Raw genomic sequence first — 25,720 nt, 5'->3', positions numbered from 1 at the left:
ATGCTGTCAGGCAGGGCAGATAGAGGGCATGGGGTGGCACAAGTGGCAGGAGATAAGAGGGTTCGTGGTAGGATGAAGGGTAATGGCTGTGTGTGTGTGTGTATAGGTGGGGGGCAGATCAGGCACTGGGGGGCACAGAGCAATAGGAAGGGCCACCAAGGGTGACCATGAAGTGTCTGGGCTGCAAGATAGCAAGGATAATCCTGCACTCTGGGACAAATCTTCCTGCTGCCCAGAGAGAGGTGTGAGGCTCAAACATTGTGTCTGGTAACTGTGGGGCTCAGTTTGGGATACCAGCTGGAGGCTCAGCATCTCCAGTAGCCAGATCCTCTCCCCCCACAACCTGGCTGAACACTTTTGCTGTGACCACTGTCACATCCATGCAAAGAAATTGCTAAAACCACCCCCCCGTCCCCTCCCCCATAGGGCACCTCTAAGAATGGTCTATCCCCAAGCCTACAATTTTAACGTTGCCTTAGCATATTGCTCCAGTGGCAAAACATCTCCTTTACCATTGTCACCATACTACCATCTGCCCTGTACCTCCCCCAGCACCTCTATAAATCTGACTGAGCCCCCCCAGGGGCACAGCACGACTGACCAGGGGTGTGCTGCTGGAGCAGCTCACTTGCAGGCCCCAGCATGCAGATGCTCCACGAGTGTCAGGCACAAGCTAACTGAATGCATAACTTTATTAAATAAATGCTTTGTCATGAGAAAAGACAAAGATCAAAGAGTAACATAAATTATAAGTTGAATAAATAGTATACAGCAATCTTCACTTTTTAATAAAATGTGAGATTTTTTTTTTTTTAAGTACAAAATGCTAAACAGAGCATTAAGCTCTTCTTCCATTGTCAGTTTTTCACAAACTGCTTTTTTTTTTTTTTTTCCCACCAGTAAGATTATGAGTATTTCTTGTTTACTGGAAAAAAAAAAAAACCACAACAAAACAACAAAACAAAACAACAGAGCTACCGTATGTATGTAAAGCTATAAAAAGCTATCGTAAAATGTGTAGTGAGTATTGCTTAAAGATAAAAACCAGGCAGGAAACTCGGAATCTGGTGTGTTTTAACAACTGTGTTACAACGGTGGGTAACGTGCGCAGTGACGTCTGTCCCGGTGGCAGTGGTGGGGGGGCTGGTGGGGCTGGGGAGGGGGGCACAGTAGGCAGGGCTCCTAGCCAGGGCCAGGACAGCGGTCTGGAAGTGAGGTGAACTGTCGGTCCTTAAATATACAATGCTCCGTTCGGGAAAAAAATTTAAAATCAACAACAACAACAAACCCCCCCAACAATAAAAAGAAAATTTTCATGGGGAAGGGGGACAAAAAGAGAAGGGTGGTGAGAGAGCAGAGAAATAGTGCAAAATGCTCTTGGACTAGTGGTTTTCGAAGTCCACTGCAGTACAGACAAGGGGTAGCCCAGCCACTGAGCTTTACTCCCCGGGGAGATGTGGTGGAAGAGCTGTCCTCATCCCTGCGCCATCCTTGACCTCTCCTTCCCAGCCAGCATCCCGGGTACCAATGCTGGCGAGGTGCAAATGCCATGGCTGGAGACCCCTGAGCCTCATGCCTCCCCCTGATGCCCAAAGTGTCAGCACTTCCCCATGTGCCTCTTGTTTTTCTCATCCTGAAAGCCAAGGGGTGCCACTGGGTGCTGAGGATAGGAACACCTTGTCACTGTTGCCCCAGGCATTGGGCAACCTCTCCTGAATTTGCTCCAGCCTGACCCAGGCTCCAATCCCAGTCCTAATTATTAGTGCAGCATGCAAACAGCCTCGTCCTGCTGGGGATCCTCAAGGGAGAGGGGGGCGTGGGGGTTACTCAGTGGCCTGTCCTGGGAGTCGAGGTGGCCTAGGGAAGTGTGGGTAGTGCAACTCCCTCCTTGCATCCTCTTTCCCCTTGGTTGGTGGGAACAGGACCACCCATGCCCTGGATGTGAATGGAGGAAGGAGCTTGTGCAGGATGGATTTTGGTGCTCTGGGCTGCGAGGGAGGCATCCTGTGTCCCCCTCCCAGTGTCACCATCGTGGCCATGAAATGAGACCACCACAAGGCCCTGTGAGCTGACCCTCATGCTGCAAAAGCATCAGCCCTGAAAGGCAAGGCCCATGGGGAGCTGCTGTCCCTCTGCCTGCTCCCATCCCACCCTGGAGGCATGTCTCCTTTCTCTGCAGCCAAAGGCTTTCAAGTTTTGGGAAATCAAACAACAAAACAAACAAACAAAAAATCAAGAGAGGGAGAGAGAAGGAGGGAAGGGTCCTGGGGAAGGTGGTACTGGCCTGTAACAGTCAGGAGGTTTTGCACAGGGATTATCAAGCAGAGGAGGTGGGGGACTGTGGTGACAATGGCAACTTGTGGCTATGGGTGTTTGCACAGGTGCCTCCACCTGCCTTTGCTACCCCATTCTTCACCCCACCTTTACTGTACCATCAACCAACACCCTGGTCAAACCAAACTTGCTCCATCAGCCCTGCAGAGTCCAGAGGTGTCCCTTCCCTTGCCCCATCACCTGCTGCACTCCCCCCTCCAACAACATGGACATCACCTTGCTCTTTCAGGGCTTGTTTTTTAGTAGATCTGCATTTGGGGCATCCCCTTCTTTTCAGCAAGGGAAGACACATTGTCCCCAACTCCAAACATGCCCCACCAGCTCTCTGGGGAAGCCCATCAGCAACACTCAGCCCTGCCAGAACTCCAAGGGAAATAATTGTAGGGCATCCATTCCTGCCCTTGACTGGGGCAAGTGTCCTGAAGGAGGGTGTGTGTGTGAGATGCTTGGAGAAGCAATGCCATATCTTGGCAAGGCTGTAAGGGTGCCCAGTCCATGATGGAGGGGAGCGTCTGCTGGAGATTCTCAGTGTCAAATTCTCCTTGTCCTGTCCCCACTGGTAGGGACCCGGTGGCACTGGCAACTCCCTCTCCTCCCTGCCCAGCTCCGGTATGCTCAAAGGAGCTTCAGGGGTTCAGAAACCTTCCCCCTGAGATCAGCCGTGTTCTTGGGGAGGGGCTGGCTGCCAGGTCCAGCTGCAGTGGTAGGATGTGGTCCCTGATGTTTGACCACTGGGACTGCAGCACTCAGACCCCACGGCTCGCTTTCCTTTCCTTCCTTGCCTTTGCTGCAGGATCTCCTCTGAACACCAACATTCCGGAAACCCTTGTCATGGGCAGAAGAGAGGCAACAGTCCCAAAATTGAATGTAAAAATGAAAACTAACAAAAAAGTCAGGAAGGCAGCTGAAGGCTGTCCCAGTGCACCTGAGGCAGTGGGTCTCCACAGAGCAGTGGCTGCTGTCACTCAACAAGGAGCTGGATACCAGGTTAAAGGCAAGGGCCCTTTGCAGGACCTTACTGTAAAGTGGCAGGAATCAGCTATGGCAAATGTGAGCAGTATCCTCAACGTGAAAAGATGATGAATGGCATTTTCCTACCCACGGGAAAGGCTATAAACCAGCCTTAGCAAAAATTCACGACAAAATGAAGTGTAGGTTTGTTTGGGTTTTGTTTGTTTGGTTGTTTTTTTTTTTTTTTCCCTGGAGCAAACCACTTTTTTGGCTGTGAAAAAAAAAAATAATAAAATAAAAATCTCCATAGTTGTTCTTCCTTGTGGCAATAAAGGGTGGTGAAGAGTTTTGGCCCCGATCCCACTGTCCCCACATAGCGATGCTTCAGTCTGGACAGTGATTGCATATCTGTGGGGTCAGATGCAGCCCTTGGTGTTGGTGGGGCCCTGATCCTGCAGGCACTGATGCTCCTCTGTAACTCTGCTCCTGTGCCTAGTCTGGCAGGTTATTATTATTGTTTTCTGGGGAGGCAGCATCTCCCCCTATGCTTTACAGTTAAGCCCTCCAGATTGCAGGTTTCGAGGCAAAGTTTTGCAAGGAGGCAAAGCCACATCTGTGCACACACATGCTCACAGACATGCATGCAGGCAACACCAATGGTCATCATCCCACTTGTCCAAAAAGATTTCTGACCTCCCATTCAAGAGAAAGTGGACAGAGGAGGATAACTTTCCTTTTTGGATGATTGCTTTTTTAAGTCTGTGAATGTTTTTTGGGGAGTACTCATGCCTTTGCAGGTGCTGTATTTCTCTCCTTGGCTCATCTCCAGATACAGAGCCAGCAGTCCCACTCCTCCTCCTGACATGTCAAAATCTGCCTGGATCCGGAGCAGTCGTTTGAGGCTGAAGTCAAATCAAATCGACTCGAGTGAGTCCCAGAAATGTGGGGAGGAAACTCTGGAGGACCGCAGTGAGGAGGGGGGATGCTGGTGGCCACAAGGTTTTCTCTTGAGACCCTTCAGAAAAAAAACTACTTAATTAAAAAAAAAGAAAAAAAATTAAAAAGATTAACCTGCCCGAAACCCATACTGGAAAATCACCAACTTGGAGATATTCCTACATCAGGGTGGCCTCTGGTCGTAGCAGGGGAATGCGGGCGGTGCTCGCGAGAGGCATGGGAAGGTATGGGATGGCAGAATGGCCGCAACTGGCTTGTCTCTGGCTCTGTCCTTTCCTTGCTGAGTCCTTGTTGTCAAGGGGCTGCTGTAGATTCCGAGTCCTCAGTTTCTTCAGGGTTTGTTTTTCTTTTCCTTTCTTTTCTTTTTTTTTTCTTCTTTTCTTTTCCCTCTTTTCTTTTTCCTCTTTTTCATTTTCTTTTCCTTTTTCTTTTTCTTTTTCTTCTTTTTTCAGTTCTTTTTGCTTTGCTTCTTACTCTTCCTTTCTCTTTTTTTTTCCTTTTCCTTCCTTTCTCTTTTTTTCTTTTCCTCTCTTTTTTTCTTCGTACATGAGATGAAAGGAATCGGAGTCCCGGGGAGGTGTGAAGGGGAGGGTGGAAGGGAGCCTGGGTAGGTAGTGATGGGGTGGAGGGAGGGGATGCAACTTCACTCCACGTTGCTGCTGTCAAACGCGTGGCACTGCAGGTCTCCACTCAGGTAGTCAGTCCCTGGCAGCTTCATGCCGTATTTGTCCACACACCAACACAGCCCACGTTTTCGGCCTCGAGAGGGTTTGCACTGGGGAGACACCCAAGGGTAGAGAGATCAGGAGATGGTCACAAGCTATCCTGTGGGTCTCTTGCATTGAAGGTCGGGGTCAACCCTGTGCTTTGCCCCTTTCACCTCAGCACTGCAATCCCCTGGGTAGGACCTAGCTCCTGTGCTCTGCCTTCAGCACATTTCCATCCCTGCTGCTATCCCAGCCCAGGGCTCTCTGACTTTTCCTCCTCCCTCACTGGCTCCTTCAAGATGCATACCTCAAGCCAGATGGCACTTAAAGCCATCAGCAAGGCCACCCAGCAACAAACATGCCTCAAGATGCTTGCAGCACCCTTTCCACCCAGCAGAGGGAAAATCATAATTTCCATTTAGGACAGTGACACAGAAAAGCCTCCCTGGGTGAGAAGTGTTCCTCCATGGGGCTCTTACCTGCTTCCTCTTGTAGAAGCCCTTTCGGTCACAGTTGGGGAGGTGAACGGCGCGAGGGACCATCCGCTGGCTGCTCTTGAGCTCCTGCAGAGATGCCTCCATGTGCCTGCGGCAGGGGCCCTGCAAGTGGCAAGAAGGAGTGTGAGAAAGGGAGCAAACTGCAGTGAGCCTCCTTCTGCCAATGCCCCAATGCCCCAAATCCCCTGTCACCTCCACCAGCACCTGCTCCCCAGAGGAACTAAGCCCTCCCTCAGCAGCCCCACAGAGGGAAGGTGAAGGTGCCCACCAGTTCAAACTCTTGCCGGAGCTCAGGGATGACGATGCGGGGGTGGGCAGTGTTCTCTGCCACACCCATGAACTTGGCCAGGGTCAGCTTCTTCCGGCGGTCCTTCTTCAGGGCCTCAGCCTTCAGCTCGGAGAGGCGCCCGGGCTTGGGCCGGTAGGCCTTGGGTGGGTAGGTCTCCTCTGTCATCTCCGACGTGGTTGGCTCCTCGTGTTCTCGGGACTCCCGTTCTGGAAAGGAAGGGATACCACTGTCAGGTCTCCATGATCTGACTGGGGTGTGCTTTGGAACAGGGAGTCTCCCGCCCCATCCCAAAGGATGCCTTTGCACCAGGAAGTATGGGAATATATGACCAAAGAAATCCTTTTCCCAGCTGTTACCTACAGTCCTGGCTTTACCCCACTATGTGGGATTTGGCGTGGCTTCTGTGTGACCCTCAAGCTCAGGACAGGAAGGTGTCTGAGGGCATGGAATATTTGGAGCATTGGGATTGGCTCCTACATACAAGGCCACCATCATCTGCAATGTGTCAGTGAAGAAGGTCTGGTGGGATGGTTATCCCACACCCAGAAAGGACCATGTGACACACAAGATGTGGCAGAGAAGCCACTCTTGAGCCATGGCAAGAATGACAAATTCACACCCCATCCTGTGTTGCAGATGTAAGAGCAAAAGCCAGGGATGCTCGAAGACGAGACAACTCCAAAGACAAGTCCAATCACACAGCAAAGGCACCACAAAGTTGGCAGATTACTTGTGCACGGATACCAAAGATGTGGCTGACAAGTGCCAGCAAGCGCTAGGATCTCCAGGATCCTCTGCCTGCAGGCTCATGCTTATGGGACCAAACCAGCCCCTGTCCACTGGCTGGCACCAAGAAGCCAGTAAAGCTTGGGCTAATTCTGTCAAGCTGTGCTGCCTGACTGCAGCTGCCACTGATGGTACCAAGGTCAGGAAGGAGTGCACTGAGGCTCTGCCATGGCTATCACCTTCCTATACACCCCTCAGGTCACCCAAGAGTGACCCGTGCCGGCAGGATGCAGTCAGGAGCCTTGCACGGTTATATATAGGAGAGAGCTGGTGACAGTCTAAACTTAGATGACTTGTGACATTTAGAGCAGCTACTAGAGTGAAAAAGGGTCATTTCTGCACTAAATTAGAATAGAGTTAAAAACTCCTTAGGTTCCCAGTCTCCCAGTTCCCATCAGCCATGCACTAACACCAGGTTTGTGCTGGCTGGGCAGTGAGCACAGTGAAACCCACCACAGCAGGAGGAAAACCACCAGAATGGCTGAAATCCCTCCCTTCATGGTATCTCCTGTGACTTCGATGGTAATGAACCCAGTTCAACCCCTGCTGCAACCCTGTGGTGAAGATAGTGGGACATCAACTTTGCCCTTTCCTGCAACATCACTGTCAGGACAAAAGAAGGCAGCTCAGGATAAAACCTGATTAACATCACCAGTCTCTTCTTCCTTCTTGCCAAAGCGACCTGCCCTCTCCAAGCAAAACTGGAAACATTTCTACGACCACTTATTTATTAAAGCAGCCCTTCTTTCTTTTCCTCTTTCTGCAAGAACAGAATTGGGTTAGCATCCCAGACTCAGCACCCACAACAATAATGACCCCACACACCCTCCCCAGGACTCCCACATAACCCCAGCACCAGATTCTCTGTCATTTTGCCCCATGATGCTTTTATGCTTGAGGTTTTTTTCTTGCTACTAGACTCAAAGGCACCCACAGGTCAGGGCTGCTCTATCACAGGGGGGTGGTAGACTAGGGATAGAGAAGAGATGGATTAAACTGGGAATGGTCTTGTCCTTGAGGAAAAGACACTGTACAAGGTGCAGCAGAAGCACATTCTTTGCCACAAAGCTGTTGCAGCAATCTTAGGTCTGAAAGAGGACCGGAGACATCTGCAGTGACTAAGCTATTCCATGGCAATGGAACACACTGTGGTCAGTCCCAGGAATCCCCTCTGGCACTGATTGCTAGGGCTGGACAAGGCAGAGCCAGGGCATCTCCCTGGGCTGTCCTATGGTAATTACGGGGCGTGGAGGTTTCATACTCACACAGACAACTCTACAATAACGTATGCGGAGCAATACCACTGCAATAACAAGTATCAGAGGCACAGCTACCTGGGAAATCCTAAAATAACAAATAGGTCAATGTAGTGAGGGTTCAGTCAGGAAAACAGCATGTGTTGTCTAGTACCTGGGACTCATGATGCAATTGGTGTTTGCAACAGCTCAGCCTGTTCACACAGTCAGCAGCTTCAGCCTCTGTAAACACCTTACAGAGTGTAAGGTGTTTCCTGCAGTTTCCTGCTGCTTCCTGCAAGCTGCCAGCAAGCCAAAGTGGTCTGGGAGCCGGAGACTAACGTGGAACCCTTTTGGCAAGGGGAGATGGGAGCTACAGGAGCCCAGTGCTCTGCAGAGGGAGCTGAGGGTTAGTGTGCACCAAAAGCTTCCCAGCTCCCAGCCTGAGCCCAGCTCTTCTGGCAGGGATGAAAAAGCACCTGAAAATTACCTCTTTGACCTCCCTGACATGCATGGGTCCCCCTTCAAGTAGCAATCCAACAAGGGATGGTTGTGGTGGGACCCCTCTGCAGCTCAGCAGTGGTGCCTAGTTTGGGTCTTAATTTCCCAGTGAGAACCCCATGGATGCCTTGGAGGGATCTTTTTCCTTTGCCCTCTGGTGTTTTTTATAGCCTAATTTCCTTCAGCAACGTGGCTGAAACACTCTCTGCTCATGCACCTGACTATCTGTTCCCTAATTTGATACTAACAAGCCAATTTTGACAAACTGAAGGGCAGAGGTCTCTGACACAAACTCCTGACAAGCTCTGGGCAGCTGGTGAGGGACCTTCCCTGTGCCAACACAGGAGAGGGAAGGACAGAGCTGGGACAAGCAGCATCCATGCAGTTCCCCCCCTTCGCCTCCTGGCTGGCTCATCCACATCAACCTGCAGCTGCCCACTGCAGCTGGGACCAGACACTCACGTTAGCATCTCCAGAGCTGCTGCACCAGCCTGACCATCCTCACCCACCAGCTTGTTTGTTAACCTCCCTCTGCCTCACCAGGTTGGCTGGCTGGTGGCAGGCAGCACTGGCACTGCTGTGCCTCTCCTCATGAGGAGCTACCCTCAGAAGCAACGCCCAATTTTCCTGAATGAGCCCGAATTGCACCTGTCTGGGACTCAGGATGGAGGCTGGAGTGTCTCCTCCCTTGCTGTCAGGATCTGGCCCACTGCACAGCCCCTTGCAGCCTCCTCCTACATCGGCCCTGGAGTGCTGGGGGTTGGGTTTCAGGCAGGCGGTGGCTGTGTGCAGTGCATGCTACAGCTTTGTATTTCAGCTGGGGACACAAGGCACGGGCAGGGAGGCCACACACACTGTGTCCCCAGTCAGGGCACAGTAGGAAGCAGGAGGTGGGTGGCTTTCATTTCTCCATCCCTTTTCCCCACTCCTCAGGAGGAGGTGACCTCTCAGCAGAGGTCTCAGGCTCGCTGACCACACAGAAGAATGACTGCTGGCCAAGCCAAGGATGACTGGCTAGCCTGGAGGTGATGTTGATCCTACAGCCAAGACAGGAGATTGAACTCAATTCAAGATTCTCAGTTCAAGAGTCACCCTCTGGCTTCATGTCTGGTGTGATACTTTGGTGGTGCTCAGTGAGGACTCAGGGAAAGAGAGAAGAGCATCACACACTCCTGACACAGGGCAGGCCAGAAGGACTGCTGTTGAAGTCCTAGTCCATGCAGGCTCCCAAGAGCCCTGGGAGGTGGAAAATACCCATGGCAGAGAATGGGGTGTGCTCTGTTCTAGCATTCCATCTCCCCGTTCTCGGATGACCCAAGGGAGCTCCCCAGCAGGAGCCATTTCCAACTGTTTCACCCTGCCCCTACAGAAGGGACATAGAGTAAACACCAGGCAGAGTTTGTGGAAAGCCACAAATTTCTTCTTCCTGTATGCTTTCTGTCCTCATCAGATACCACTCAGAGCAGCCCAGGCACTTTCCTGCATCTGGGAAAAATCTGGATGCTTCTGTGCTTCAGATGTTTTGGACATGTGTGAGGTCCCCACAGGGTAGGTGGGTGTGTTTGGATGTGGGCGTGAGGCGTGTGGGAACACCACCTCCCTCTCTCCTGGTATTACAAAGTGGAGCAGGAAGCTTGTTCCAAATACCTAGGAACCTTGAATTTTTGTAACATTTTCATGGGTTGCTGGCAGGAAGGTAGGAAAAGTATGTAGTAACCACCCCTGCTAATGATCCGTGCTCATCAGATCCACAGGACTTGCTGTCCTGTTCAATAACCTCCCCAAAAACCACATACACCTAAGAAGGACAAGTACAGCCATAGCACAACATTACTAAACAGCCCTCTTGATTACTATCAGGATTATTATTATTTACAGCATGAGCACTAACATAATACACCACTTAAGCAGGAAGGTGTTGGAGAAAGACTTAACGGGGACTTTAATTAAACCTCTAGCTTAGGAATGACAGCAAATGTCACTGGAGGAGATCCTGAGAATTTGCCCAGTCCCCCCTCTGCCCCAGACTGGGCTGTCTCTGCTAGAGGTGCTCATTGCAAGATAGAAATGAAGGCTTGCATTAACCCAGGGCTGAGATATTGCTGTTCATGGAGCAGCAAATGTCAGCTGCTGAACAGCACAGTACAGCAGTGCTTTCCACTGTCTCTGCTTTCCACTGAAGGAGGATTTACCTCCAGAATGGAGTGCCATCTTGCACTATGGCCATGAAAGGGATACCATCAGCTGCAGGACTTCATGATTGACCCCCTGCTTTTACAACAGGCTCCTTGTGATTTTGAGCCCTGGTGGCAGCCGTCTTTGCAGGATCCCAGTGTCTGTCCCATTACTGCTTATGGAACATGGTGTTTTCCAAACCTGTCTGAATGACCTTTGATACCTTGGCTTTTTTTTGGGGGGAAAGGACAAAATTTTGGGATAAAACACCTAGGCAACTGATGTTGGTAATCGAAAATGGAAAAAAAAAATGCAGAAGAAGCTGTGGAAGAGAGGGAGGGATTTTTTTTCTCCTGTTCCCATTGACTGATGGGAACCCCCACGTGCCAAACAGAGACAGATTTGGACACTCCCTCCAAGTTTTACCCATAACATGAGTTCCTCAGCTCAAACAGCTGGAGCCTAGTATCTACCACAGCTCCATAATCTACCCAGCCCCATGCCAGCTGCTTTGTGTCTTCTTGCTGGACTTTACACACACACAGAAGCAGAGGCAATGATTGCTGAAATCAATGTTTGTTTTCTTTCCTATGCCTGCCTGAGGGATGGGTTCATCCCACTTCTCCTTCCTGCTCCAGCCTTTCTGGTATTTATTCTCACTGGGCATCATGAAGCAGCTTCCCTGAGCTCCCTGTGGCTGAGAGAAGAGGAACATTTGTGATGCCCCTGAAAACAGCTTTTGCACTTGCAAATCACATTAGAGATGTACTTATTTTTCTTCAAATTGGGTGTTATACAGGAAGTCTGTGCTTAGGTCCCTGTCTGATAAAGACCCCAATGTGCATTTCCCCCAGCTGCCCTCCATGTGTCCCCACTCCAGAAGAAGGGACATGCCTGACCTACACCAAAACATCCTGGGATGGGCAGGCAAGTTTCTCTCCAGCCTATACTTGCACCTGTACCCAGGATGACGAGAAAACAAAAATCCCTCCCTCCTGGTCAGCACACAGAGACATCCACGGTGTCTGCATTCTCCAAATGCAGGCAGGGAGGGGATAATGCAAGCAGGGAGGAGATGCAGAGCAAGAGGGGTCATCTCATCTCGCGCCCTTTGGCAGCTGAAGAGCACAACTGAGCAAAAGCATTCCCGAGCTCCCATGAGGCCCAGAGAGAAGGGAGCTTTTGCTGCCCTAACAAAGAACAGCTCATTTATGTTCCCTTTACAGGCACAACCCCCCAGCGAGTTACCCTCAGCCCTGCAGGGGTGGGCAGTGGCGGCAGCTTGGGCGCTGTGCCCGGGGCTGGGGTCACTGCTCCAGACCACCGCCCCGGTGAAGTCAGGCGGTGATCTCAGGGCGGCCGCCCAGCCCGAGGCGGTCTGGCACCCACCAGGGGAGGAGCAGCCAGGACTGGGGATGCAGGCTTTGGCCAGTCCTTCTGTTAGCCCAGGGCGTTAGCTGCTGGAGAGCCAGCTGCAATGTGCTTTGGACTTTCGACGAACTTTTGTGCTTTGGTGGGGACTCGGCGGCAGTTCAGCGCGGCCGCTCTGGTGGAGGCTGGCGGGGCAGCATGCTGGTGATGAGAGACTGGGAGGAGACACCACACACCAAGAAGGACAGAAAAACAGCAGTCCTGTATGGACTACCACCCCACCGCCTCCTCCAAGTCCCAGCAGTGCGCAACAGGCATCTGTGTCAAATAAAACCTCTGTGCTAACACAGAGATGTTTGGGCTTTGATGGATGGATAAACTATGTCAAAATCATTGCAGAGATGCTGCACCCTCCAAATTGTGACTAGTCCTCTCATTTGGCTTGGGTGCTGATTTTAGGGTGGAATGACATATCTCTAGGAGCTCCAGTCTCTGCATCTGTGATTCCAGTGGTCACACTTAGGCCTCCAAAAGTCTGAAGTTAAGAGAGACAAATCCTACCACCTCTTCAGTCCTGGTACCCTTGTAGCCTGTGATGCAGCTCTCATGGGTGGCAGTGCCAAACTGGTTTACAGGCACAGGAAGAAAACACAGACGCTATTTCCTTTACTGAGAATTAAGTAACTCAACAGCTGCCAAAGGCAGAGCGTGGAAATAAGTCTTGAGCAGTCAAAGCATTGTGAAGCACCCACAAAAGCCCCTAATCTGCCCCACCATGCCCAGTCTCCTAACAAAGACATAGGATCAGAGTATAAAATAGTCCATGGCTCAAAAGCCACATAAGCTTTTGGAAGAGAGCTCTGGGGTATTCCAGTACCTGGGACAGTATGGTGAAAGTTGCTGGGACCTCACTGTCTTGTCCCACAGAGATACCTTTTAGGAGAATAGAAGAATCTCTTCTTCTCAGAGAAGAGACAGAAAAGTAGCCAGAGGACTGGAATGATTCAACCCCTGATTAAGGCATAGCCATTTTATTAATTCAGAGCCAGAAGGATGCTTGGGAACAGCTCAGGAATACCTGAAGAGCCTCACGGAACAGAGATGGATAGCAGAGGGATGTGCTATACTGTAGCCTTTTTTTTTTTTTTTTTTTGAGTTATTGCTTTGGCAGTGCTGAACTAGCCTGGAAGACCAGCTCTTTCTCAGGAGATTAATGTCTCCTCAGCAGAAACCTGTGGATACAGATTCTGCTGCATCAGCCAGGGCTCACCTGCAGAGCGTGAATATCAGGTGCTTGGGCTGCCCCCAGGTTCACACAGCATTCATGGGAAAGGGAGATCATCGTCTTGATGACCTCAGTGTCATACAGAGCTGGATGGGGGAGAAATGCAGCTCAGCATGTGGGAAAGGAGCTCTCAAGGGAACTGGCTCATGTTTTGGTCTGCTCTGGAAGTTCAGGGCCTATCTATAGGAACGGATCTCTGGGTCAGCACCACTTCTCCGCAGTGCCAGCAACTGCTGCGGAGGTGGGAGAGGTACAGCTATGGGAACTGGAAGTGTAAAGACGGATCCATGCTACTGTGTGCCAAATGATACTTTCCTGAGCTGCCCTTCCTTTCTACTGCCACAAAATAAAACTCCCTGGGAGCAACTCTCTAGGGCAAGGAGAAAAGCAGGTTTAGATACGGGAAGCTCCATGATGTAAGCTCTTTCACTACACGTTGCTACCTGTTAGTTCAGCAGACTCCAAGCATCCATGCTGTGCTGGAAAAGCCAATCTTGGGCACCAGCTGCTGGGCTGGGCTGGGCTGGCTCTGACTTGGGATGCACAAGCAAGGACTGAAGCTCAGCAGGAGACAGGTGCTGTCTTAGAACTGTCTCTTTCTCTCCAGTGAGCTCCCAGATCTGGTTACGGTAAATTCTTAACACAGGCTTGGGAATTTGCAATGCATACAGAAGACACACCAAGTCCAGGTGAAGGTCTGGGTAAACAGGAAGCATGGCCAGAGACTTTTGGTTTCCATTGATGACTATTTCTGTGCACGAGAGTACTTAAAATGTCTAAGCAGTAAAAGAGTTGGGAAAATTTCCAGAGTTTCTCTCTCCAGTAAGATTATCAGCAAACATCCATCCATTTCAATTAAATGATGTCAATGTGCACCATCTTGCAAAACTGCAGGTGCTCTATTTTCAGATGCTTTTATAAGCCTGACATTTCCTGAACTAAGTTAACTTCCAAAGAACTGAACTGGCAAGTGAAGGGGAAGGAAGTATTTCAGGATTAGATTTACATCAAGAAGCTCCTGTTGCTGGTGCACTGATGATAGGAAGATAAAACATATTTCCTTCCCATCATCTGGAGACTGCAGATGTTTCCCATTCTATATGCTGAAACTGCAAAAGAAGCTGAGAGCTGAACTGCAGAATGACCCAGAGAAATCTAAATAAATCATCTTTCAAAATCATAGTGACCAAGACATATTTTTCAGTCACAGAAAGCATGAAATAATTTGGTCTTTCTTAGTCTTGCATCTTTTCCAACAAATCCAACCTAGTGGCAGATTCCATTAGTTGTAAAATAGGTGGCAACCCTCCCCCCCCCAGGATTCCAAGGAACTAGAAACAAAAAAGATCAAAGGAAAACTCAAAAAAGAAGACTGCAGAAGTCTCTGCCTAACTGACAATAAAGGAAAGGAGAATCTGAAGTACTCCTGACAAGCATCCCTGAATTATTTGCAAACATTTTCTCCATGGGGCTTCCTTGTGGCACAAAGAGCAAAACTGAAATTCAGAGGGAAACTTTATTTTAAAGGAGATGATCCTGAAGAGAGGATGTCCTACCAAAGATGTAGACACTTCAGCTTACCCTAAGCTCTCTGGCCTGCTTATGGATAAAGGTGGCTTTTCCTTTTTGAACAGGGCTTTGAATCTGATGAATTTTCACACTGAGCAGGAGCTTTTAGCAGCTGGCCTACTGGAACCGAATCCAGGAGACACCAGTCCCACCAGACGTAAGTGGTTCCCATCAAAAGATCCATCCCTACTTACGTTATTGAGGGTCTCTGTCAGCCTCAACAGCAGCCTGTAATAAGAAGTTCCAAGAAAGCCCTTTTCTTGACCAAAAGAGACATGAAAGCACATCAGGTGGAGTCTGAAGATGCACCTGTGTCAGGTGCTGGGTGAGAACTGGTCCAACACCACAAATATTTCAGGTGTGTAGCTGTGACTGCAACCTCCAGCCTAGCCTGGTTTGATTTCTAGACCTTCAGCCTGAGTTCTGCAGCTCTGCCTTAAACCAGATGGAAAAGATGGGTAAGATCATCCATTGCTCATCTCTGTGTCAGCAGCAGATGACACATCATCACATGTACCATCCAACCTGACTTTTATGAGCTCTGAGGCCATGAGATTTCCACTTCTGCCCGCAGGACTCCCTTCTACTTTCTTATTGGCTCCTTCTCTCAGAAAGCCTTTACCTGGAGTAGGTCTGGCCATTAGTCTCCCCATCCACCTAAGAAATCCACAAACAAGTACATGGAGTTTGATGTTCACACTCTTGACAATACTGATAAGCAGAAACTTGATTTTAACAGATGACTCTTGCCTCTCCTAGCCTTTTCCCTCCCTGCACTGTGCCACTGCAGACACTAACCAATTCCCTTTGGCTAAACATGATGTAAAGATGCTTTTCAATATTAAGAAAATATCACAGGTCACTTGATGGACCAAAAGGTGCAGACCTTCACTTTGGGATTTGAAGCTCCAAGACAACCGATCACCTTTTGCCACAGGTCTGGAATTATAAAATCCCAGTTGCACTCTTTTTCCTGCACCTTCCAGCCACCTCTGCTACTACAAAACCAAGTAACTGAACAGTGATTATAAATGATGCAGAAAAAAATTTACCCACTTCTGGTATTTTTTCAGGAAAGCAGAAGTCACAAGGGAAAGCAAATGACTGTATGTCACTTTGTATCTAAACATTATTAAGATATATTAAGACATACACATGGCTGTGGCAGCACAATACTTGACTGCTGGACAGGCATAAGACATGCAGTCACTCCCTAATAAAACTTTCCAATTTAAAAGAGCTGATGGGAAAATAAAAAAAACTTTAAAGACAAGTCCTATAGTAGGTCACTTGGCTTATTTAACTACTACATTTTCACTGTAAGTCCAATGCATAACATCTGATTTCTTAAGGATGAATAATAATCACTCTGTTCATGCAATTGTCTTCTGAGGATGAACCCCATGTGAATTTGGAAAAGGAAAATATTTTTGCTGGTTCTCTACAAAAAGAATTACCAAAGAATGACCAACTTTGCCTCAACTTAAGGTACCTTTAAGATAAATTCCCTCTCTAGTTTAGCTAGGGGATCATTTCCTTAAGTATCTGTCAGGATTACCTTCCTGCCCTTAAATAGCAACCAGGCAAGTTATCCTCATCAACATAACAATTATCTCAGTCACTGAGCCAGCTGTGTCCATCCAACAAGCAAACAAACCAAACTACAGTAACAGCCCTCGAGGCAGGTAGCTAGCTGCTTACAGCAATCCTGCCAATCCTACCCAAGCCAACAGCCTATTTGGCTTTAGCCTCCCAGTCCTTCGAGAACTGAGGCAGCTGGTCGGATCCCATGGTGGGATTTATGTGTCCAAAAGCCTGTGATGTTCTGGGCCCAGAGGAAAGGTACTTAGCATCAATTTCTACCAGGCTAATAAGAAGCAAAATGCCAGTTTGCTGGGGGGAGCTATTGACCCTCCATTCCCACATTCTGCATGAAAGGTGGCAGTACCACTAGGGTGGAGGCACAAGGAAAAATTATGGGAATATCTGAGGGGTCTGGAGAACGAGGGTAATAGTGAGAGCAAAGCTTTATGCATACACACACACACATACAAAATGCTCAATGACTCCATAAATTTAAGATGACTCCTTTAGCCTGTTGACCAGTCTCTCACCAGCTGGAGGAGGCTTGGACCTTCCTGCCAGCAGTGCTTAAGACAGGTGAGGCTTCCCAGCCAGAAGCTGGGAGAGACCACAAGTTAAAAGACATGGACTGATGGGCATTTAGCACACTTGTCCTGGAAACATCAAAAGCAGACAGGAGACCCACCAAAACATGCTGAGAAAGGGCTTACTTGAGACCAAATCTGCCCACTGAGGGTCCCACATTTCTGCAAACAAATTACACTGGCTCCTGCTGGAATTAACTGTGAGCAGTGGATTGACATGAACACTAAGGAGTCCCCTCATCTCAGAAGCATCAAAGAGCCACCTCAAAAACATCTTGCTGAGAGTTGCCTTGGCTACACAACTGAAGGAATAGAGAGTGTCCTGTGGGGGTTGAGTGGCTAGGGGATGGGGGATGTCACTCCTTCATCACCAGATGTGACATGAGCCTTCCAAGATAGGCTGAGGCATCAAGCGTGACCCGTGCACAGTGATCTCAAAAGGGCAGCCCAAGGAACCAGGAGCACTGGCACAGCTGCCACCCCGCTCTGTGACCCCCATGCAGCCCTGCACATCACTCCAGTGTGAAGTTTCTTGCTAAAAGGACCTGGTGGGTCCATGTATTAGGGGATTCCAGCCAGATATTCCTCTCTTCCTTGCCAGAAGAGCCTCCTTATGGTTTTTGCTACACCCATGATGAAAGATAAACAGATAACATATTTTTGCCAGTAAAAACTCTCCTTACAAATGACTAGGTAGTTACTATGCTGGCTGCCAGTGAGCTCACCCAGGCCAAACTTTGGATCATCTTTGACCTCTGCAGGCACCGTGTCTTCAGGTCCTGCTGCTTCCTCCTCCGCAACACTGAAGGTTGTTTATCCTGCCCTGAGACTGCCACTTTTCAGCAAATTTGCCTTTTTTTCTCTGTTCAGTTCTTTTTTCCTGCTTCTCCAAAGGCCAATTATTGCTGCTTAGACAAAGAGAAGTTTGCAGGGTCCCAGCAGCCTCAGTGTCCCTTGTACCAACATCTCCACTGATGCCATGAGGTACCATTAGCCCCCTTCCCCCCCCCTTTCCCCCCCCCATGTTCTCCAGCCCTAGCATGGGGCAGGAGGTGGCTTGGCTGCATTCTTTCTGCAAGCTGCAACCCATCTGCACCTTCACTGGGATATCTCTTGGGGTATTTAACTAATGTAGACTCAATCTATCCAGAAAAAACAACCCACTTCCAAGCACAGGAGGGGCGAGTTTGGATCCACCCAGGTGGCTGGGAGGAATATCTTGAATCTATCTCCTTCCTTGCCTCCCATTGTTTGATATGCTCACCTGCTGCATCTCATTTCTCAGCCCTCAGTGGGAGGACAGGGTAGGCTGATCTGTAATCCAATATCTGATCTTGATGGCAAAATACCAACATGCCAGTCAGAAGCAGAACCACTGCACCTAAGAGAGGTTTCTGTGTGCTGCCTGGAAACCAATCTGCCCCTAGAGACAAAAATGCTCCATGTGTGTGTCTGCACACATTAAATGTTTGTGCAGGCGTGTGTGGGTGTGTGAATGTGGGTACATGTGTGCATATGTTCACATGCATATCTTCCTTGTGCACATTAATCCTGCTGCTCTGAAGCCCACATTGAGGGGCAGGTGTGTTCTGGCCAAATTCTACTTTTATTTGTGTCTGACCTTGAATTTGCACTAAGTGCTTGGAGAAAAAAAAAACAAACTAAACAGGCAGGATTTGCCATGCCAGGGGCCCTTTTATCTGCCCTGTAACAGCACAGGTGAAATGAGCTGCAGCTGTTCTTAGCAGCTTGCTATAGGAGGAGGATGAGCCCTGGAGGGGCTGAGATTCCTGCTCCACTTCTCAGACTGCTCCCAAGCTTTCCAGTTTGGGTGAAGATCGCTGGGAACCACCACTGCTACAGCAGCTCCTGGAGCTGCTCCTCCAGCTGCCATGTCTTTCAACCCAGAGTGAGTAAAACTTCCAGCGGACGTTAGGAGGAAGCAGAGCACTGCGTTCCATGCGAGGAGCACCAGCTCGCTGCTTCTCCTCCTCTCCTTCCTTCCCGGCCACCCAGACACATGTGTGCCAAACTATGAAACTAAAGAAATAGGGGTCTGCCTTGAGTCTGGCACAAAACGTACCCAAGCTCTCCTACCCCTCTCTACTGAGCCTGAGGAGAAACCTCACCCCCCGCAGTCACGGAAACACTTCCAGTCACACACAACTCCGCTCACGCCACTGACGTGCCAAAGGCGCGACAATCATCTGGGCTGGTCCTATTAAATAGTGACACGAGGAGGCACGAAGCCTTCCTCCAGCATCCCTGAGGTTTTCAGGGGCTCCCATATGAGACCAGCCCCTGTTCCAGGCTGTAGTGGAACAGGCTCTGGAGGGGCTCACTTGGATCAGGTCCAGGCTGAGAGCAGTGCTCTGGAGCTCAGGACCAGCTCTGTCCCTCTTGCACGCACACACGCGCTCACAGAGAGCCATGTCTTTTCTCCGGTGAACTCTGCTGGCACCCGGCAGGAATTTCATTTGGATCAACTACTTAATATTCTCCCTCCTTCCTTAGAAACCAGGCTGCTGAAAAATCTTTCCAGCCAAGGCCCCTCCTTTCCTGTTTGAACCACTCCATCTCTCACTCCCCCATATACACACACCGCAGAAACCCGGCTCTGTTGCTGGCACCTGATGGATTTCACCTTTTTTTTTTTTTTTTTTTTTTTTTTTTCTGTTCCTTTTTTTAATATCGTTATTGTTGAAACTTCAGATCAAACGAAAAATGGAGACTTTCCTGTTTCAGATCTGAGGCTTTGTAGGCCTGTTGCTACTAGCTTTTGCATTGACAGCTCAGAAGCTGCTTTGCACAAAGGACCAACGAGGTCCCTCCCCAAGTGACACACGTTCTCAAGATGGTGTGTCCCAAGTGCCCCGCTCCCATGACTCCTGCCCTAACTCCCACCCCAGACCATGGCACAGGGCTACCCACCTGCCCCACCACATCCCCATAGCTTGCTCCTGAAGCCCCCCGTTCCCAAGCGAGGAGCAGAAGAGCATGGAAAGAAGAAACAGGGTGCAGGGAAATATGTTGGGGAGGCATAAGGGACTGCACCAAACACAAGCCACAGAAAACTTGGGCTCGGCACCACCACTCCTCCTCCGCCTACTTCCAGCTGACACAGCAAAGACAAGTTTCTTAGGGCTAATTCTGCAAACCCCCCACCAGGCCCCCCTTTCCCCTCCTGGTTATCATTGGCTCATGGTTTTGGGAGGAAACTTGCCAAGTCTTGCTCGCTTTCTAGAAAGAGAGCAGGAATGAGCTAGAAGAAGGAAATATTTGACAACCTTTGTTTTTTCATGAACCTTTTTAGGCCAGCAGGCTCCAATCTGTGCCCTCCACTCCCCGGCGCTCGGCCTGACCTTGCTGTCTCAGCAGGAGGAAGTCTGGCAGGAGCATGGGGGAGAAAAATGGAAAGACATGGTGTATTTCAAAGGAAACCTAAACAAAACAGAGAAAACCCAGAATCCTGCAGCGTGTGCCATGATGAAACTCATTCGTGGTTTTTTACCAGGAACAGTCAATTAAAGCAGTGATGTTTGGCTTTCAGTCAGTGTCTGACTGTTGTGCCAGGAAGGACTACAGGGACTCTCCTGTCAGATACCTACACATCCATCTGCTTAAAACAAGCCTTACCAAAGCCCTTTAATCCCACACTTGCATTCATTTCCGACCTCTCAGCGAACTCAAAGCACATTCTGCTCAGTAGCATTTCTCAGTACCGTTGTGCCCATATTACAGATGAGGAAAGCGAGGCGCGGTACCCGGGAGCATCTTATCCCCAGGCGAGACATCTGGTCTCAAAGAGAGCCAAGTCCAGCCCCCCAGGCCTGGGCTCATGCAATACCGTTTGTTGTGCCTCCACCTTGACGATAAGGAGGAAAGCATCTGCGATTTTAAACTCAGACAGCACAAGAGCAGAAATAGATAGAAATGCAGCTTGATCTAGCCTTGCTGTTGTCATACAGTTCGTTTTGCAAAGTGCTGATTCTTTCTCAGTTGTTCGCAGCTCAGAGCCAATTTTGGTCATTGACAGATTGGAGGGCCAGGCCAGCTTCCCCAGCGCACGGTCTCTGCATTGCTGGCCAAGCCAGCAGAGGCCAGAAAGTTCAAGTTAAACTTCATTTCTTTCCTTGCCCCGTTGCTTAGAAACACGCCTATGAAAATATATTTTGTTCTCACATGCTACCAGTCTAATGCCAAGAGAGTTTTTTCCCTCTCCTGTCCTCAGGAATTCCTGATTTATTTTTTATTTTTTTGCAATCGCACAAATCTCAAGAGGAGCCTGCTGGTCTCTCATGGCTTCCTGCAGCAGCCTTTCCAGTCCAGGCCCATCTCCTGGTTGCAAACAAAACCCATTGAAAAGAGCTCCCTGCGGCACTCAGGGATTCCAAACTGGAAGTGCAGGTGGTGCCAGGGGGTTGGTTTTGCAACAACCCTTTAGAGTCATTCCTATCCCTTTCCTTGTCCATTCAATGGGGGCTCCCTATCCCCCGGAAACCAAAACCAGCAATATTACAAGAGGACTGGCCAAAGTTTCCATGTAAAGCACCTGTTAAGGACCAGTTTCCTTGGGAAGAGCAATGCAGGTGGAACGAAAGGAGATTTGCGCTGGGAGCCGAGCGCTGAAGCTTTTTTTTCGGGTGCCTTTGGCCTGCACAGGGCACCCTCGGCCCTGCTCTCCCAACTACTGTTGCGTTTTGGCTGCGTAGCTCTGCCTTCCCGACCGCACCGCCTGCCCCCGGCCGCGCACACACAGGCGCAGAGTAAATAAACACTGAGGATGACGCGCTCTGGGATACTTCACATAGCTCCACTGCCAGAGGGTTACTGCCCGGCTTCCTGGGCTCCATGGCAGGAACACGGCTCCTGGCCTCAGCCAGGAGAAGGTCCTTCCCATCCCTCTCCCCTTCATGCTCCCCTTCACAAAACCAAGTTCAGCTTTGCTGTTTCTGGCCTGTTTTAGGGGAGCTGTAACATTTGCTGTCATTTGGGGGTTAGGGTGAAGTTATACACACAGAATTTGGTTTTGTTCTGAAGAATGGAGCATAGCAGCACAACGACTGCCTGCGAGCGGCAAAGGGGAAAAATAATAAAAGCATCAAGATTTATTAGGTGCTGGAAAGGAGAAATGGATTCCCATTGCGCTGGTATAAGCAGAAGCTTGCTAGCAAGCAAAAAGGGCTTTTTCATGGACCAAAAAAAGTGGGGGACTTGTTTCTGTATTTTCTGTTCCAAGTGGTTTTCCCCCAGTTTCCTCCCTGCTTCCCCTGTACACTTGGAAGAAGTGTCCTTGCACAAGCTACAGGATCCAGAAATGGGAGCTTAACGCGTACCAAAGCGAAGGAAGGAGCACTTCCTTTCGTGCTTCTGTCACGTGCAAGGTGCAAACATTTCAGAAGCTTGGCTTTGCACAGCTGCTACCATGCCAGCCTTCATACTTGCTTTTAACCTCTTCTTTCCGGTTATTAGCAAAACTGTGTGCTGCTTGTGCAGCATCGTGTGCTGTTTTCAGAGATTCCCTGCCCCTAATGCACCTGCACCTCCCTGGGCTAAACCAATCTCTCAACAAAGACATCCAGACGGTAAAAGCAGGCTGCAATCATCACATGGAGCAAGCTGGAGGCTGAGTAACCACCCTAGGGGGAGCTAAGGACTTTGGGGATACGGCAGATGGTTGCAAGGAGGATCCCTGCCCTCCTCTGTATCCCAAGCTGCAGAGGCCAGCTCGGGACTCAATGCAAAGTGGAGGATATGGTGAGAGAAAAGGGTCAGGGAGAGGGTGAAGACAGGGATGCAGGAAAGATGTAAAGGATGGAACTGGGGAAGGGCTGGGATGCAGCTGTGACTGAGAGGGTGCATCTGGGAGGTGGGGGAAAAAAAGCTTTCCGTTGGGGATGGGACAACCCAGAGGTGATGATAGAAAGGGGAGGTGGGGGGATGGGAGAGGCTGTGGGATGATGCAACAGGAGGTTCAACCAGGTCATGGATGGAAAGGATGGTAAAGCAGCAGGGGGCATGGAAGTACAGCCAGGGGGATGGAAGAGTACCTGCATAGATGGAAAAGCAACTAGGGGGAGGAGGCGGAAGAACAGCCCATAAGATGGAAAAGTAGATGAAAACCAATAGTGGGATGGCAGAGCAGCCAGGGGAAGCGGTGGTGGTGGTGGAGAAGCAGCCAGAAAAGACGGAAAAACAACCAGGGGCTCGGAAAAGCTGCTGATGGAGGGGGTTGGGAGAAGAAGGAATGGGGAAATAGCTTGGAAGATGAAAAAGCTGTCGTATATTTATGAGAGAGAGAAAAATCACGCTGAAAGATGGAAAAGTCGCCAGAAAGATGGAAAAGCAGCTGGTGATGGTGGAGGGGAATGGAAGAGCAGCCGGGAAGGCAGAAAAGCACACTGCTGGGGAGGGTGGGGATGGAAAGAGAAGCAGGCACAAAAATGCAAAAGTAGCAGGGAAGGTGGAAATGCAAGCGGGGGCATAGAAGAGTACCTGGGAAGATGGAAAAGCAGCCGGAAGGATGGGAAAGCAGCCGGGGGAGGAAGGGGGCTACAGGGTAGATCAGCCACTGGGAGGAAGTAGAAAAGCAAGCGGAAAGATGGAAAGGGAGCCAGGAAGGCGGAAAAGCGTGCGGAGGGGCATGGAAGTGCACCCGGAAAGCGGGGAGAAAAGCAGCCGGGTGATGGGGTGGAAAAAGCAGGCGGCAAGATGGAAAAGGAGCAGTCAAGGCGGAAAAGCATGAGGCCAGGAGCAGCGGTTGGGGGTGGGGGGTGGGGGCGGGTCACTCACCGGCCTTGGCTTGCTCGCGGTAGCTCTTCTCGCTGAGGCAGACGGCGGTGCCGTGCAGCAGGGCGTGCAGCGGCTTCTCCTCGCCCTGGCGCGGGAGGCAGCGGAGCCCGCGGGCGCAGCGCTCGGTGTAGACGCCGCAGGGCTGCCCGGCGGGCAGGGCGCAGGTGAGGCAGCAGCCGCAGCCCGGCTCCTTCACCAGCTCGCAGCCCAGCGGCGGCGGCGGGCAGAGCGACAGCGCTTTGCCGTCGCAGGGCTCGCACTGCACGAAGGAGCCCAGGCAGCGCGACAGCCCCGGGCAGGCGCCCAGCAACACCAGGAGCCGCAGCAGCATCGCGGCGGGGATGCTGCGGGACGGGGCGCGGGGGGCTGCCGCCGGCTGGGGGCGGGGGAGGGAGAGGTGGGCGGGCTCCGCTTACTTCCCGCTTGCCCCTTTTGGGGGGCAAAGAAAAATAGTAATTAAAAATAGTAATAAAAATTAAAAAATCAAAAAGGAAAGAGCAGCCCCTGCTTGTAGGCGCCCCACGCTGGGTTTATTCTCGGGGTGCGAGACCCTCCTGCTTTTCTTTTGGCGCTGGGAGAGGGGGAGCGTCTAGGTTTGCTTTTTGTATTTTTTTTTCTTTTTCTCCTTTTTCCTTTTTCTCTTTTTTCAGCTTTCTCTAGCCTGGAAAGGGAGAATTCGCAACCGCGGTCGGCGGGAGCGTAAAAAGAGAGGGGGAGGGAAGGAGAGGGAAAGGGAAAAAAGCTTGCAAGGGTTGCACAGCCTACAGGTTGCAGGGGGAGGCGTGGGGGAGCAGGGGGGTTTGGGGAGGTGGGACCGCGATTTCACACACTCACGCACACGCACACACTCTTCCCAAAGGGCTAGGAGGAGGCAGGTTGGGAAGGGAGCAAAGTTCCTTGAAAACCAGTGCCCTGCTATTAATGCATCAAAGCAGTCGAGACAGGGAAAAAAAAAAAAAAAAAGAAAACCAAGCAAAACCACAAACAAAAAACCAAACCAAAACAAAAAATGGAGGAGAAGGAAGAGGGGATGCAAAGCTCCCCTTCTCTCTCTCTTCTTCTGCAGGAGAAAGTCTCTCCCGACGCAGCGAGCTGCTGGGAAGCTTGGTATGAAGCAAAGTTGTGTTTCGATCGGCTCTGTTCAACCCTCCCGCTTTCCTCTTCCAAGATTTGCAAAGGAAAAAAAAGCGGAAAAAAGGGAAAAAAAAAAAGGAAAAAATAAGAAAAAAAAGTTTTCAGCAAAGTTGGACTGTTTTGTTGTAAAGTCTGCAGAGGAGCGGTAAAAAACTGGGGGAAGGGGGGAAAAAAAAAGAAAAAAAAAATCCACTTTGTAGATCTCCCAACACTTTTCCCCTGGAGAAGTTTCTAAAGAGACTGAATACTGCAGAACAGGCTGTCTTTTAAATAGACTGCCTCTGGCTGCCTGCCAGCCCCTAGCTGCAATTTGAGATCCCAATGACACCTCAGCTTGACTAGGTGCCAGCAGCGAGGGCCCTATCAGTGCACATCGAGCCGGTGGGGGTGGGGTGCACAGCTTCTGACTTCTGGGCTTCAAACCCCGGGCAGTGATCAAGGATAATATTAGGAAAGACAAGGGGAGGAGGAGGGGGAAGGGAATGCCGAGGATGGGGAGAATTGGGGGGTGGGAGGGAAGTTTAGATCTTCACGGTTTCAGCAGAATTTTTTTTTTTTTTTTTAAATAATTAAATAAAAAGGAGAAAAGTGGTTGCAATTGGGTTGCACGGCACTCTGGGCTTCAGGGAGCCTGGGAGGGAGAAGTCGGCACTGTGTTTAGGGGAGGAAGCGGGGAGGGGATTGAGTTAGCGGGGCCTGATCCTGCATGCTGTACGCTGTGTTGCTGGGGCAGGGACACCCCGCCCCCCCCTCCCCCCCCCCCCCCCAAGTCCACTGCCTGGGTAGTGGGTGAGCTGGGGACCCTCCAGAGTCAGGGGAGCCGATGCACACAGCAACCCATCAGTTCTAAAGGTGAGCGCAGCGAGGAGATGGCTGGATGTGGGCCAGGGAACCACTATCGCCTGCTCGGGTCCGGGAAGGAGCCTTTGTGTGTGCAGGGTGCCCAGCTCTCCTCTCCTGCCTCTTTGC

At 50.3% G+C, this 25,720-nt stretch overlaps 1 protein-coding gene across 1 annotated transcript; it reads right to left on the bottom strand.

The window, feature by feature from the left end:
- Window positions 1–674: 674 nt before the first annotated feature.
- On the bottom strand, window positions 675–24,996 carry IGFBP5 (insulin like growth factor binding protein 5). The gene is made up of 4 exons (XM_071747757.1): window positions 23,618–24,996; window positions 5,715–5,941; window positions 5,429–5,548; window positions 675–5,017 (listed from the first exon to the last, which is right to left on the bottom strand). The coding sequence occupies exons 1-4, from the start codon at window positions 23,946–23,948 to the stop codon at window positions 4,886–4,888; spliced, it is 810 nt and encodes a 269-aa protein (XP_071603858.1). The 5' UTR covers window positions 23,949–24,996; the 3' UTR covers window positions 675–4,885.
- Between the last annotated feature and the right edge of the window lie 724 nt (window positions 24,997–25,720).

Source organism: Heliangelus exortis, chromosome 6 (assembly GCF_036169615.1).
Source record: "Heliangelus exortis chromosome 6, bHelExo1.hap1, whole genome shotgun sequence".
In the NCBI taxonomy this organism is placed as follows: Eukaryota; Metazoa; Chordata; class Aves; order Apodiformes; family Trochilidae; genus Heliangelus; species Heliangelus exortis.
The sequence above is the reverse complement of the archived record's forward strand: the minus strand, read 5'-3'. Positions and strand labels throughout refer to the sequence as shown.

Excerpts from the sequence above, each read along its gene's own strand:
- IGFBP5 (XM_071747757.1), bottom strand. The coding sequence starts at position 23,948 with ATGCTGCTGCGGCTCCTGGTGTTGCTGGGCGCCTGCCCGGGGCTGTCG. Across the intron at positions 5,942-23,617 it reads CCGCGAGCAAGCCAAGGCCG|AACGGGAGTCCCGAGAACAC; the intron begins GTGAGTGACCCG and ends CTTCCTTTCCAG. Across the intron at positions 5,018-5,428 it reads GCTTCTACAAGAGGAAGCAG|TGCAAACCCTCTCGAGGCCG; the intron begins GTAAGAGCCCCA and ends GTGTCTCCCCAG.